We start from the raw sequence: 14,190 nt of genomic DNA, 5'->3' as shown, positions 1-14,190 counted from the left end.
CTCTGGTACAAACTGCTGTGGATGTACCCACTGATGGCCTTTCCAATGCAATGGGCACATTGGGAACCCTGGTGAGCTTACCGGGGCCCCCACTCCAGGTCACCCACGGCTCATAGAGGTGAGCTGAGGTCTAATCCCGCGTCCTCCACCCCGCAGCCAAAGGAGGCTCAGGACATTGGAAATGACACTGAAACAGGCACATATCAGGAAGTTACATCTCCTGCTCACAATTCTTCCTCCTCCTTGGACGAAGCAATCATGCCACCACTGCTAACCTCGGCGGATGACTTCAAACAGTTCCAGGAACTGTTTAGGTGGATCACCCAAAGCCAGGATATCCCCTTGGAGGAAGTTCAGAACACAAACTGGTACAAATTCTACAACCTTCCTCTACTTCCAAGATCACTCTGCTCATCAAATATGCGATTCTGGAACCGGCGGAGACAGTTTGGCAGACCCCGGCTTCGATTCTGCCAACATGCAAAAGGGCAGATAGGAACTAGTATTAAAACCCTGCCAAAGGGGTGAACTTCCTCCCACCTGCCTCCCAACTCCTTCATGTTTGATGCCACTAATCAACCAGGCAAACAACAACAGTTTTGATCAGCCCCACAAGATAAGGAACACAAGAGGCTCAACCTTCTTTGGATGAAAAGTTTATTCCTCAGCGACATTACAATTCAGAGTCACCAATGACTCTGCTCTGTTAGCAAAATACAATTATAACTATTGGGAATTGAGCTCTTTCATTGAGGAGTTTCCAGAGGAGCAACAAGCACAATGCAAGGCCATTCTAAATGAGGGCTCGCACAGCCCTCCAAGAGTCCTTGAACTTAATTGACATGGCAGCCAGAACCATGGCCAGAACCATGGCGGCCAGAACCATTGATGCAGCGAGCAACCTGGCTGCAATCCTGGGGCGTTCCCAAAGAACTCCAAACCAAGGTCGAAGGCCTGCCCTTTGACCGAGAGAAGTTGTTCTCGACCAAGACAGACAAGGATTCTTGAGCCATTCTTCACACTCTGAGGAATCTATATTCCACCTGCGAAGAGAAGATGATACCAACCTTATCAGAGAACCAGAGTTTCCTTTTCTAACTGACAACAGTGGCAATACGAGAATCAACGACAACATCAATGGTTGCAGTGACGGAGAGCACCTCAGTCTCAACCGTTGACTTCTCAATCAGCTCTGCCCAAGCCACAATTTAGAAGTTTTGGTCCTGGATTTGAGAGACCTCTCTCACCAGGCAGCGCTTACACCCTATCCATCCCCATACTTTGGTCATCGCCTACACCCATTTTACCATATCTGGGCGTCAATAACCACAGACCAGTGGGTGTTGGAGATAGTATGATCCCTTTTACCTCCCAACCACCTACCGTACCCCCTTCCCTGTCCCTCTTCAGGGACCTTTCACATAAGCACCTGTTACGATAAGAAGTCAATCATCTTCTACAACTAGGGGCCATAGAATGGGTACTTTGTAATAAAAGGGGAAGGGGTACTACTCCCACTACTTTCTGACCCAGAAGAAGAATAGGGGGTGGAGACCTATCTTGGACTTCAGGAAGCTCAACAAGTTCATTCGCGCTCAACAAGTTCAAGGTGTTCACACTGGGCATGATCATTCCAACGCTGCAAAAGTGTGACTGGTTTTCTGACCTCAACTTCCAAGATGCTTATTTCCATATTACCATACTCCCCGCTCCCAGGAAATTCCTGCCATTCACAGTAGGACACGACCACTTCTAGTACAGAGTATTTCCATTCGGCCTGTCCACTGCGCCAAGTGTCTTCTCCAAAACTCTAGCAGCAGTAGCAGCACATCTACGCAAACAAGGGATAATGTTCCTCCCATACTTGGACAATTGCCTTCTCAAAGGTCCAACTCAACAAGAAGCACTGGACACAGTCCAGTTGACAATCACACTATTCAGGGAGCTAGAGCTACAGATAAATGAATGAAAAACTACTCTAATCCCTGTTCAACAACTGGACTTCATCTGGGCACATCTCAATGCCATAGAGGCCAAGGCATCCTTACCTCTGAACAGATTCATAACACTGACAAACCTCATCTCGGAGGTCAGAGTAAGTCTCCAAATACTGGCTCGTATTGTCATACAACTGTTAGGACACATAGCAGTCACAACGTTTGTGGTATGACATGCAACACTACATATGCACTGCCTACAGCGCTGGTTGATCTCGGCATACATATGCAGCAAACACACCCTATACAAACAACTTACAGTACCATCCTGTGTCTTGGATTCTCTATACTGGTGGACAAGACCAGAAAATGTATGCCTGGGCATCCTGGTCCAACAGGAACCTCCATCACTAGTAATCATAACGGATGCCTCGCTGATAAGCTAGGGAGGCAACATGCATCAACAGATGACTCAAGGCAAATGGTCTCCTGTGGAGTCTCATTTGCACATCAATTTACTAGAGTTATGTGCGGTATGCAATGCCTGCAGACATTTTCTACCATACGTAAGGAATTAATCAGCCTGCATAATGATCAGCAACAGTGCCTGTATGTTTTGCATCAATTGTCAAGGGGGTGCTCAATCACACTCGCTATGCACTGAAGCCATGAAACTGTGGAACTGGTGCATACACCACAACATAAACATTTTGGCATCCTGCCTTCCCAGCTGTCAGAATTTGACAGCAGACATGCTGAGCAGGTACTTCTCTCTGGACCATGAATGGGAAATGAACAGGGGAGTTCTGCAATCCATATTTCACCGGTGGGGCACTCCCCTCGTTGACTCATTTGCATCCCCAACAAACCACAAATGCACAATGTTCTGCTCAAGAGTGGGAATGGGACCACAATCACTGGGGGACACCTTCCTCATCACAGAGGAAGCACAACTCATGTACACATTCCCCCCGATTCCCCTAATTTCACATGTGATCCACAAAATATGTATAGACAAGGCCAAAGTCATCCTGATAGTCCCGACATGACCCAAACAGGCATGGTACCCTCACCTGCTGTGCATGGCAATATGCACCCTCAAGCTTTCCCTTGCCGCTTGGACCAGCTGTCTCTGGACAACGATCGCACTCTTCACCTGAATTCAGAGATTCACCTACAAGCATGGCTCCTGCATAGTTCTATCATGGCGAATTAGCCCGCTTGGACCAAGTCAAACATGTATTACTAAACAGAAGGAAAGTGAACATGCGTAATACTTACCTTCAAAAAATGGAAGAGATTCTCCTCCTGGTGTCAAGAAAAACACTTGACGGCCTCCACTACACCGTCATCTACTGGAGGGGAAATGCTTAGGTTTATCAATGAGCTTGATCAAAGTCCATCTTGCAGCCATTACAGCATTCCATCATGAGATTGACTGGACCTCGATCTTCTCACACCCCATTACTAAACGCATCCTTGCGGGACTCCAGAACATGTACCCAGAGGTTCCCCAACCTACTTTGGCCTGGGACCTCAGTCTGGTATTGAAATGCCTCACCAGACCACCATTTGAACCCCTAGCCACCTGTTCCCTCCTCATTTATCCATGAAAGTGGCCTTTTTGGTCACTATTACTTCTGCCAGATGGGTAAGTGAGATAGGGGCTCTCATGGCTGATCCTTCCTACACAATATTCTCCAAAGACAAGGTCATGCTATGACCACACCCAAACTTCTACCAAAGGTCACATCATCCTTTCATATGACTCAACCAATCCATCTTCCCATGTTCTATCCCAAGCCTTACAGGAATCCAACAGTGACCAGCTTGCATACTTTGGACGTTAGGTGTGCATTAGGTTTTTACTTGGAAAGAACCAAACCTTTCCGAGAATCTCCCAGACTTTTTGTTTCTACTACCGAGCATTCCATTTTAAAACATCCCCAGCACTCCACTCAGAGACTATGAAAATGGATCTCCACATGCATTCAACAATGCTATCATATTCGAAACACAAACCCACCTGCACACATCAGAGCTCATTCTACATGCTCAGTTTCAACCTCGATAGCATTCCTAAACAATGTTCCGATATTAGAGATTTGCAGGGTGGCCACTTGTGCTTCTGTCCACACATTCACTGAGCACTATGCAATTACTCAAGACTCCTGGGCTAATGCCATAGTTGGCCTAACCATACTTACCTTTATGACTCAAACAAACCCGAAGTCCTTCCTTCCCTTCTGAGGGGCACTGCTCTACAGTCGCCTGAAATGGAGCACCCAAAGAAGAAGAGAAGGTTACTAACCTTGTGCAGTTACTGAGGTTCTTTGAGATGTGTGTCCCTGTGAGTCCTCCACTACCCACCCTCCTCCTCTCTCCTTCGGAGTTCGCAGTAAGGACTCTGCAGTAAAGAAGGAACTGGAGGGATCGGGTTGTGCACGTACTAGATGCAGCACCAATGGCACCACGAGACACCTGTGCACAGGTACACCTGTGCACCTGTGTACAGTGTGCACGTGCAGACGCTGCTACTGTAAATCTCTGATAGACGGCGCTGGGACGCACCGACACCTGAAGTGGAGCACCCACAGGGACACGCATCTCGAAGACCCTCAATTACTGCACAAGGTCAGTAACCTTTTCTTTCTCACCATATTAAATAAACCAGGATTCTTGTGGTATGAGATTTTCCAGGGAGCAGGGATGGTCTCAGGCTGCTTCCAGTGCAGTCAAGTTAGGTTTCCTGCCCCCCACCTCTTAACCCAAAGACAATGAATTTAGGCTGTCCCTACCATATCTGCAGAGCTCCACTTCTGCTCCAGCAGCTCTGGGGCTCTGCTCTTTGCTTCCAAATCTCAGAAAGGGGGAGCCCAGGAGTTGGCCTTGCTCCCCAGGAGGGAAAAGGGAAAGTCCCAAGGGAGTAGGCTGGACCAATATACTTTCCACAGGAGGCAAAGGAGGCTAGCTTGTTAAGAGCCCAGCTGCTCAGGGCCTGCTCCACTTTCCTTTTCATAGAATCACAGAAATGTGGAGCTAGCAGGGACCTCGGGCGGTTGTATAGTCCAGCCGCTTGCTTTGAGGCAGGACCAAGTAAACCTAGGCCATCCATGACAGGTGTTTGTCCAGCCTGGTCTTAACAACCTCCGCAACTTCCCTTGGAGGCCTATTCCAGAGCTTAACTACCCTTATAATTGGAAAGATTTTCCCAATATCAAACCTAAATCTCCCTCGCTGCACATTAAGCCCATTACTTCTTGCCCAGCCTTCACTGGACATGGAGAACAATTGATCACAGTCCTCTTTATAACAGCCCTTAACATATTGGAAGACTGTTATTTGATCTCTCCTCAGTCTTCTCTTCTGAAGATTAAACATACCAAAGTTTTCTAACCTTTTCTCATAGGTCAGGTTTTCCAAAATTTTATCATTTTAGTTGCTTTCCTATGGACTCTCCCCAATTTGTTCACATCTTTCCTAAAGTGTGGTGCCCAGAACTGGACAGAGTACTCCAGCTGAGGCCTCACCAGTGCTGAGTAGAAGAGGACAATTTCCTCCTGTGTCTTACTTACAACACTACTGTCCATACACCCCAGAATGATGTTTGACTTTTTTGCCACTTCATCACATTGTTGACTCATATTCACTTTGATCCACTACAAACCCCAGATCCCTTTTCAGCAGTACTACCTCCTACTCAGTTATTCCTCATTTGGCAGTTGTGCATCTGATGTTTCCTTCCTAAGTGAAGCACTTTGCACTTGTCTTTATTTTCCCCCTTTCTGTCCTGTGAAAAACTGAAGCAGCCTGCCCTGCTTCCTCTTTTAAAACTGTCAACATTTAGGTTTCCTCCCTCATATGCCCCTCACCTGCTGCTGCTCCTTTGCACACACACCACCTGAGATAATGGTGCAGCAGGGCAATCTGATCCACGGCATCACGTACCGCCCCGTGCAGCACACTGGTGAGCGCACGGTCCCCAGGTGATCAACATGCCGTGAGCCACTTCAGCAATGCAATATATAGAACTGGACAGGGTTTTATTCATATGGTTTTGGGCTCTTCCATTTCAACAATATGTAGCTGAAATGGCCTAATGAATTTAAATACTTGAGAACCTTCGTGAGATAGAGACCTGTGAAATGGCACCAGCTGCCGATTAACACCACAGCTGCATGGAAGAGGTTAGAGTAAAAGCTTACGAATAAATGTCTGGGTTAAATTGGAGAGATATGAAAAAAATGTGCAGCTTTTGAAATATCTCCAACTACTCTTCTGCAGTAAAGCGGCCTGATGGGAGGACAGTGTGCCACAGAAATACTTGGGAAACGTGGCTTTGAAGCTTGACATTTATTTGCAGAACACCAGGTTCCCTCAGAGGGTTTGGAAGTAAATGGAGAGAACCACATGCCCTGTTTATGGGGTAGGAAGCAGAAGCTGAAAACAGTTTAACGCTTCCTCCCAATAGTAGCTCGATCATCGCAGACACCCAATAAAAGTTTGTCTGGTACTACTGGCTTTTTAACCTAGACAGGCAAATGAAAGGTATGCTGTTCATTTATAATACGCTACGCCTCTGGAAAATAGAATTTAATTTTCTGTTTGTAAATGTCACACCTTATGCTTTTAAAAAATTCATAATGTACTAATTAATGAACAATAATTGCAATTAGTTGTCCTGGCCTCACTATGGTAATACCCTTCTATTTAGTAATATGACATGTACATAATGCCTTTCCCCTCAAAGCGCATCACCCATTATACACAAGGATCCATCTCCAAATTAAGGCCACCTCTGGATTGAAAAACAACTTGTTTAACAGCATGTAGCAATGCAGCATTTTAGAATGGGAAGAGAGAACAGCTGATGGAATTGAAAATGCAGGAGAAATTTATTTCCTTATTTTATTTTTTAAAATTTCTTTCACACAGTAGGTCTCTGGGCACATGCACAGACATTTGCAAAGCAATACAGAAATGTTTGGATAAACGTCAATGCAGGGTTTCAATGCTGATTCTGTTAATTAAGCTGAAAGGAACAAGGGAAGTGAAGGGGCCACCTTAGGCAAGACTGGCTTTGCCTTACACCCTGAGATTTGGGCTCTGTCACAGAGAAAATGAATTCCAGAACCTAGGGCCCTCCACTGTCCCAGCACCGGGGCAATCAGTGACCAAAAATGAGGATGTGTGAGCTGAATTCCCCTGTTGTGTTGTTGCACAAGGAGAGAGACAAACTCTCAAGTAGCAGGGTCTCAAACCTGCTAGGGCTTTATAAATCAATGTCAATACTACCTTGAATTGCACCTGAGAGCAAACAGAGAAACAGGGCACCACGTGTTTAACAACACTGAACAGAAAAACCAGGGAGAAGAAACAAACCATCTGGATATGATGGAGGCTGGGAACACTGAGGTAACCAGAATGTAATTACCCAAATTGGAATTTCATGCTAAACACCAAAGTTAACTTTCCCTTTCTAAAAGTGTCATGTGATCCTTAATGACCCACAAGCTCCTGGGACTTCTCTTTTATACCTCATCTCAAAGATCCATCCTGAACTGAAAAGGGAATCCTGACTAATGAGAGCTCTAACTTTTGTAAACTCACCCTTTTTCATATCGTTGACATTATCACCCACAGGCTACCATTGACCTGAACGATAGCAAGAGTTTCAGTATCAAAACACTCTATGGTTCTTACCTGATGGTTCTGGGAGGACAAATCCAAAAGACTGAGGCAAGAACTGACTTGACTGGGAATTTCCAGCACAATTGGCCATGGCTGACACAACTTGGAGTCTCAGAGTCGATCCAGGTATTTTTCATTTTAAAATAGTTTGATGAATTGTTATTTATTATTTGTAATCCAGTAGCACCAAGGAGCTCCAGGCATGGACCAGAACCCTGCTGCGCTAGGCACTGTGCACACACACAATGTAAAGATGGTATCTGCCCTCAAAAGTTTATAATCTAAGGAAGGCCAAAATATGAGCCTTAAGAATGAATTTGCTGGTTTGTGAACCAATCTGTTCCATTTTGATCATTGATAGTATAGTGCATACGATGATCAGGAATTTAAAATGCAATGCAAGTCCTGAAGAAATAGATTTTCAGAGCATTGCATTGCTCAGTGAGAGACAGCTCCCATGATTTTAATGGGAATTGTGTACTTCACAGGGAAATATTTTCTTAAATGTCCCCTCATGGAATTAGGAGAAAAATCCTCCTGTCTTCTAAACTTTGTGTGCGTGTGCGCGCGCACACGTCAAGGGTTTATTGTATAATCTTAGTTATATTTTCATCTTTTTATGGGATAAGGTGTAACTTAAGCAATATGACACATAAAATTGATTCCTACAATTGATTAAACTTAAGTTAAATGGCAGTTCATTCCAATGGATCTATTTGATACTAGAAATATTAAGAGATAATGAATGAATGGGTTAAAGCTCTGCTATTTATGGGTCAATTTTAGTAACAATTATAGATAAAAGTCACTTTTCCTTCTGATGTCCTTGTCTGAAAAGGAACAGGCCAGGATATTGTTTTTGAATATCTGTTTTCAGTACTTATACATATCTTTTATCAGATGGTTGTATCCCTTCAAAGATTAAATTCCACTCAAGAGAGACGTATGCAAATTATGGCTGGACAAACATCAGTCACGTACACAGTTAACTCTCGTCACGTTGGCCAGCAAATGGAAATTTTCTGCCAAAGTGTACATAACAGTGAGGCACTACTGACATTTGGCTACCCTAAGGCGACCAATCTGACTCTTGTCTTACAGAAACTAGGTAGGATGCTGTTTTTTTGTAGTCTTTTTATGCAACGGGACTTTGTTTGTTACTACTGTTTGTGTAATTATTTGCAAGTTGATTTGCTGTGTGCCACCGATACTGTCTAAAAAGTCACAGTATTTCCTTTCTCCAGTAAAAATGGTAGCACTTAAAAATGTGTATGTCATGAGATGAGTTAGATCTATTATTTTTTGTATTCCAGTTGAGGTCAGGGCCCCATTGTGCTAGATGCTGTGCAAACACAATGCAAAACACCAGTCTCTACCCCAAGAGCTCACGATTGATAAAGTGTGGGAGAAAGGTCAGCATTATTGCTGTGTTATAGATGGGGAAATGAGGGGCACAGAGGGAAAATAACTTGCCAAGGTCACACCGAGACTCTGTGGCAGCACTGGGCATTGAACCCACATCTCCTGAGTCCCAGGTCAGAGCCTTCACCCCAAGAGGGCACTCTCTCTACCACAAATTGCTTCAGGTATAATTTTGTCTTCAGCTTCCAGCCAGCTTTTACGGGCTATTTTAGCTACCTACGCTGAAAACAATTCAGCAGTTCTGGAATCATTAATGCCCTGAAAGATGAGTGTCTAGGTTTTTTTTTAAGCAGTCAGACTATTGCACATATGTCTCCATCACATACATTCTTTCCCTTTATGTAACAATGAGAAGAATTGAGATGCAAGGCAAACATTGACCAATTAATGATCAACCTGGTTAATGGCCCGCCCATCGTCATCTGTTGCATACCCCCCTTTCGCCCCCCAAAAAAACAACAACCAGATCCACCAAACACCACTTGCAGCATGAAATTCTCCCTACATCCCCAAAATAGCAGTGCATCCAAAAGTGATAAGATTTCCATTTGGGGTTTAGTAAGAGGGCCCTGACCACAGGAAACCAATGCAGTTCTGCTGTATGCAGGTGGGAGGGTAGGATTAGGAGCCCCCACACAGGGTGCAGAAACCAACCACTGTGTGCAGCAGCAGAGCATGGGTCCAAAGGGATTTACAGTGCAGGGTTTATTTGTCAATAGGGATTACAGGGACTCCGTTGGAGCACACATTGCTGCAGTCTGGCAACAGAGCGTAGGTGGAGGGAAAAGTTCTTTCCCTCAAGCCCATGTGGAACTCCTGGGCACACAGCCCAGTTATTCAGGCCATACACCATCACTAACATTTGCCTCATAATGCTTAGATAAAATGAAAGGGCCGTTGACACTAATAGCATGTGCTGGTTCCTGCTCATCTCCCCCCACCTTTCTTTCCATGGGGATCCAGGTCTCCCTCGGGCAAGGAGTCTCCCACACTCTTGCTCACATAGCCAGTGCTGCTAGGAGTCGAATTCTTGGCAGACTCCCCTGTGCTCTGCTGTACAGGAACAGATTTCCTTTGTGCCAGGTTGCCAACACCATTTCTGGTGTTGCCCCATATCTGGACAGAGGCGTGGCCAGGCCAAATTTGAGTTGCGTTGCAACCCTGTGTGCCAGGTACCACTGCATTGGAGTGGTCAGGCCCTGGTCTCTGGCTCTGTGGCCTACGGAACTTTGAGCAAGGCAAAAGCCTTGGGGCAGAGGTGGCACAAACTGCCCCCGCCCCACCCCAGCCCTCTCAGTTGGCACCACTGGTCTAAACCTGGTCCCTGCACCAAGAGCAAGTAAGCAGGCTTGACCTAGGTGAATTGGCCAACAGTTGTGTATAAAGGGCTATAGTAGTCTCCATGGCAACCATAAACCTCACCACCAACACAAGGCTTGGCCTGTGGATCTGCTTAGGTGCAGACAGAGCCACTTGGCACATGCCATCCTGCTCTCCAAACATAAACACAGAAGGAGCCACCACAGCTGCATGGCACTAGAGGTTGCAGACCTCATCTCCATCTTCACTTCCTATCTCCCACTGCAACAAGTGTCTTCTGTGCCCAAATGGAAGAATGGTCACATTTAGGTAAACTCTGTGTAATGTAAGGAACCCACAGTCACGTAAGCACAGGTGTCATGGAGGTCAGCAAGGACCAAGCTAATACTTTCAGTACCAATAGCTAAAGCCCTATTACTTAAATCAAAAGGTGTGACTCCATTAGCTGTTAATAGGCGCTCACTCTCACTTGAGCCAGCCACTAAAGAAAGACTGGATGACAAGCCAGCATACTGCATGCCTCTCCATATTTTTGTCTGCTTCTCTAAAGCTTTTCTGGGTTTCAGGTTCCCCCCTTTTTTCCTCCTGTTTTCCCTCCTCCTTTTATGTCCCTTTTCCATTTTGCTACTGAAAAAGTGGGAGTGGAAGGAGGGAAAAAGAACAAAAAAATTCATTTGAAATATGATGATGATCTCTATTTGTAATAGAGGGGAGCAATTGACCTCAAAATAGGTCTTATTTGTTAAAGGAAACAATACAAGTATGCTGGGTGCTATAAAAACTATGTGTATTGACAGACAATAAAGCCCTGATCTTGCATTGACTCCTGTGAGACCAGTTGCATACTTAAAAGTTATACACAATCTTAAATGCTTTGCTAGATCCTGGCTTAATATATACAAACGCAATTAAAGAAGCCAGAGTTTGGGCTCAGCAAACCCAAGACCACAGCCCATGCCATTCTAGAGTGTCTGATGTTTTATGGCTTTACTCAAAAGGTGCATATTCACTGGCACTTTTGGTTTTGCATAAGCCTGCACTGAATGGGATGGAGCCCATTAAAATGGCATGATTAATGTTATGTTCATTGCTTTTAGAAAACAAAGCCAAGACAACCTTTGAAATTCAATATGATGACAAATATATAACTCTGACTATGGATGTTGTTACTGACTTTGAATCGTATGATATGTTTGAACTGGTGGCAGAGGTAAAACATTCAATAACTGGTCTCAAGCATCTGGGCCTGCCCTTCATGATTAAGGTAATAAAACATAGATAGATAGCTTTGTGTGCTTTGATTAGAGGAGTGTATTGAGTTACCATGGATAATAATTCTAATTTTAGTTACACTGGCATGAATCTGTTGCAACTTCAATAGCAGTACTCCTGATTTAGAATGGTATAGGTGAGAGCAGGCCTTGGCTCAGTGTATCCAAATATTTATTTAAGATAAATAAATATAATGCAGAGCTAACAGTCCACTTCCAAGTAAATCCAATAGGTCGTAGAAATTTCTGTTTTATGGGCTAAACATGCACTTCAAAAAGGAGCAGATTTAAAATAAGCCATGGTGATCACATTTTCTACTGTGAACAGGTTCTTAGCAGACCAGAAGGAATTTACTGAAAAATAGTTTTATACACACAACCCTGATATAGAATTCCTGTGTTTTGGTTTAAGTCATTTGTAGCACTTCAGCAGGGATGTTTGACCAGATGCAATGACTGCTGCACATTTCACTGACTCTTGCCATACTCGTTTACTATTCAAGCAATATTTTGCAGTTTCCAAGCCACCCACCAGGGGTCAGCAAAGACTGCACACATTCATCTCTTGGGAAGGGTGCTGGTTGGAATGTCTCCTCACCTTCTGTTGGGTAACCATAGAAGCAGTACTAGTAAGTTCCTGATGTAGCTTCCTACCTGAGATGAGATAATATGTAGCTAGGAGACCGATGTAGAGTAAGGTATATTCTTCTTAAAATAAATATTAGATCCATATTAGATCCTCATATTGTCAATGTTGAAATTAATATTAAGTATTTAATGTCAACATCTTACTAGAGAGGACAGGAACTACCCTCTCACTTTTCCCACCTTGAGATCTTTTATTGTAACATCTTATCCTCTAAAAGTCTCCATGAGAAAAGGAAGAGGACTGAGAGGCTGACTCCTTCAGTGCTTTATGCATGTGGGAAGCATGGGCGTAACTCAGAATTACTGAGCACTCCAGCGACAAGCTAAGTGCCCTCAGCTCCTGCTGGCTCAGCATACATGACACATGGTGACTTCAGTGGCAGCTGAGGGTATTCAGTACCATGAGGGAGAATTCAGCACCTTGTAGGATCAAGCTCTAAATGAGGTATCTCCCAATAAGTCTATAAACATGTACGTCCTATGGATACATTTATGTCAACCGCTATTCATGGACACAGTACTGTATTAATGTAGTACAGCTCTGAAGTGCATCAGAGTTTGGTACAAATGAGGTTAAGGGAGTTAAGCCTGCATTGTCTGTTTCAACATGATTAACTATGATAATCAAGGGATCCAGGTGGAAAATGCGGGGAATCTACTTCTAAACAAACCCATTCAGAAATATGTAAGTCAGCATTATAACTGTGAAGGCAGGAAATACCATTTAATATGACTTAAGTCTCCTGGAGCTCCACTATAGCTCAGTTTTAAAGTCACCAACTATTAAATCATCAAATGTGAGCAGTAGAGGTGATTCAGTAAATATGCGGCTTTGTTAAAGCGGAGACACTTTGTAGAGCTGTGTCAGTTTCCACAAACCTTTTGTGGCAGACGCAGGTTCAAGTCTCTGCTCTGCCTGATTTGGGATGAAAACATTTGCGCTGAATCAGACAGCAGCAATTTGAACATGGGCTTCCCGCCTCCCAAGGCCAGTGCTCGGACCACCAGGCTACATTGAGTGAGACTGACTGACACACACACACACTCCCACTTTCATTAAATCATTCAGAAGGTTTGTTCATGGAACGAAAACAAATGTTGAAACCTTGAAAGTTACCGCAAAGCAGAATTATCATCTGCCGGTCAGCTCGTTCCTTCTTTGCCCAGCACTTTAAGATACGTTAAAGCAACATCAAGACTTGGGCAACTCTGAGGAACATTGCAAGGGGCATACAACCCATATAACTTATTATGAAGAGCTAAAAGACCCTGCATGTTTTACTGTGTGTTGTAGAATGGGGCACTTTGCATTGGGCTTTGCTTGATTTAGCTCCAACTCCATAGCTTTAGAGACTAGCCTTGTACCAGAGAGCCTTGTAGTGAGAGACTGACTGCTCTTTACTCATTCTGTTTGCTGCCTTTCTGCTTACTCCCCAGATAGCATTCCTCGAAGTCCTGACTGCAAATGAAATTGAAGGCTCTCTGAAGTTGACCTGTGAAACAAACACAAACCTCTCAGTCACCATCACTGTGAAAAATGAACAGCAAAGGTGAGAGGGTGATTTTGGTAATTGTAAAGATTTAATTAGGCTGGTGAGATCACAGAAATACAGTTAAGTCCTTATTAAATGGCCCAAATACTAATGAAATGGATAGTAAATCCTTAAATAAAATACACAGCCCTAATAAACAGGCTGTAAGCTCAGGGAAATGCATGCAGGGCTGAAGAATGGTATCAGTCCCTAACTGCTGGTGATGGGGAAAATTTAGCAGGCATGGTCTGCTGTTCCCCTAGCCTGCTCCAAACACAGGGGTTTGGGAAAGTAGATGCATGTTTTGTGCTGGCCTCTTGACCATCCGCCGCCGCCTCCCACATTTCTACGAAGAAGCTGCGGGCAAGG

The 14,190-nt window shown here is 44.3% G+C and overlaps 1 protein-coding gene across 1 annotated transcript in view; it reads left to right on the top strand.

Annotated features, from left to right (window-relative positions):
• Positions 1-14,190, top strand: part of LOC120373771 — a 112,474-nt gene that overhangs the window by 63,779 nt on the left and 34,505 nt on the right. The window contains exons 34-37 of the mRNA XM_039492613.1: positions 7,581-7,754; positions 8,529-8,736; positions 11,468-11,634; positions 13,727-13,839. Of these exons, the coding sequence (XP_039348547.1) occupies positions 7,581-7,754; positions 8,529-8,736; positions 11,468-11,634; positions 13,727-13,839 (662 nt within the window). The remainder of the gene's footprint in view (positions 1-7,580; positions 7,755-8,528; positions 8,737-11,467; positions 11,635-13,726; positions 13,840-14,190) is intronic.

The sequence above is a fragment of the Mauremys reevesii genome, linkage group 10 (assembly GCF_016161935.1).
Source record: "Mauremys reevesii isolate NIE-2019 linkage group 10, ASM1616193v1, whole genome shotgun sequence".
Lineage (NCBI taxonomy): Eukaryota > Metazoa > Chordata > Testudines > Geoemydidae > Mauremys > Mauremys reevesii.
This window is presented reverse-complemented; position numbering and strand designations above follow the sequence as displayed.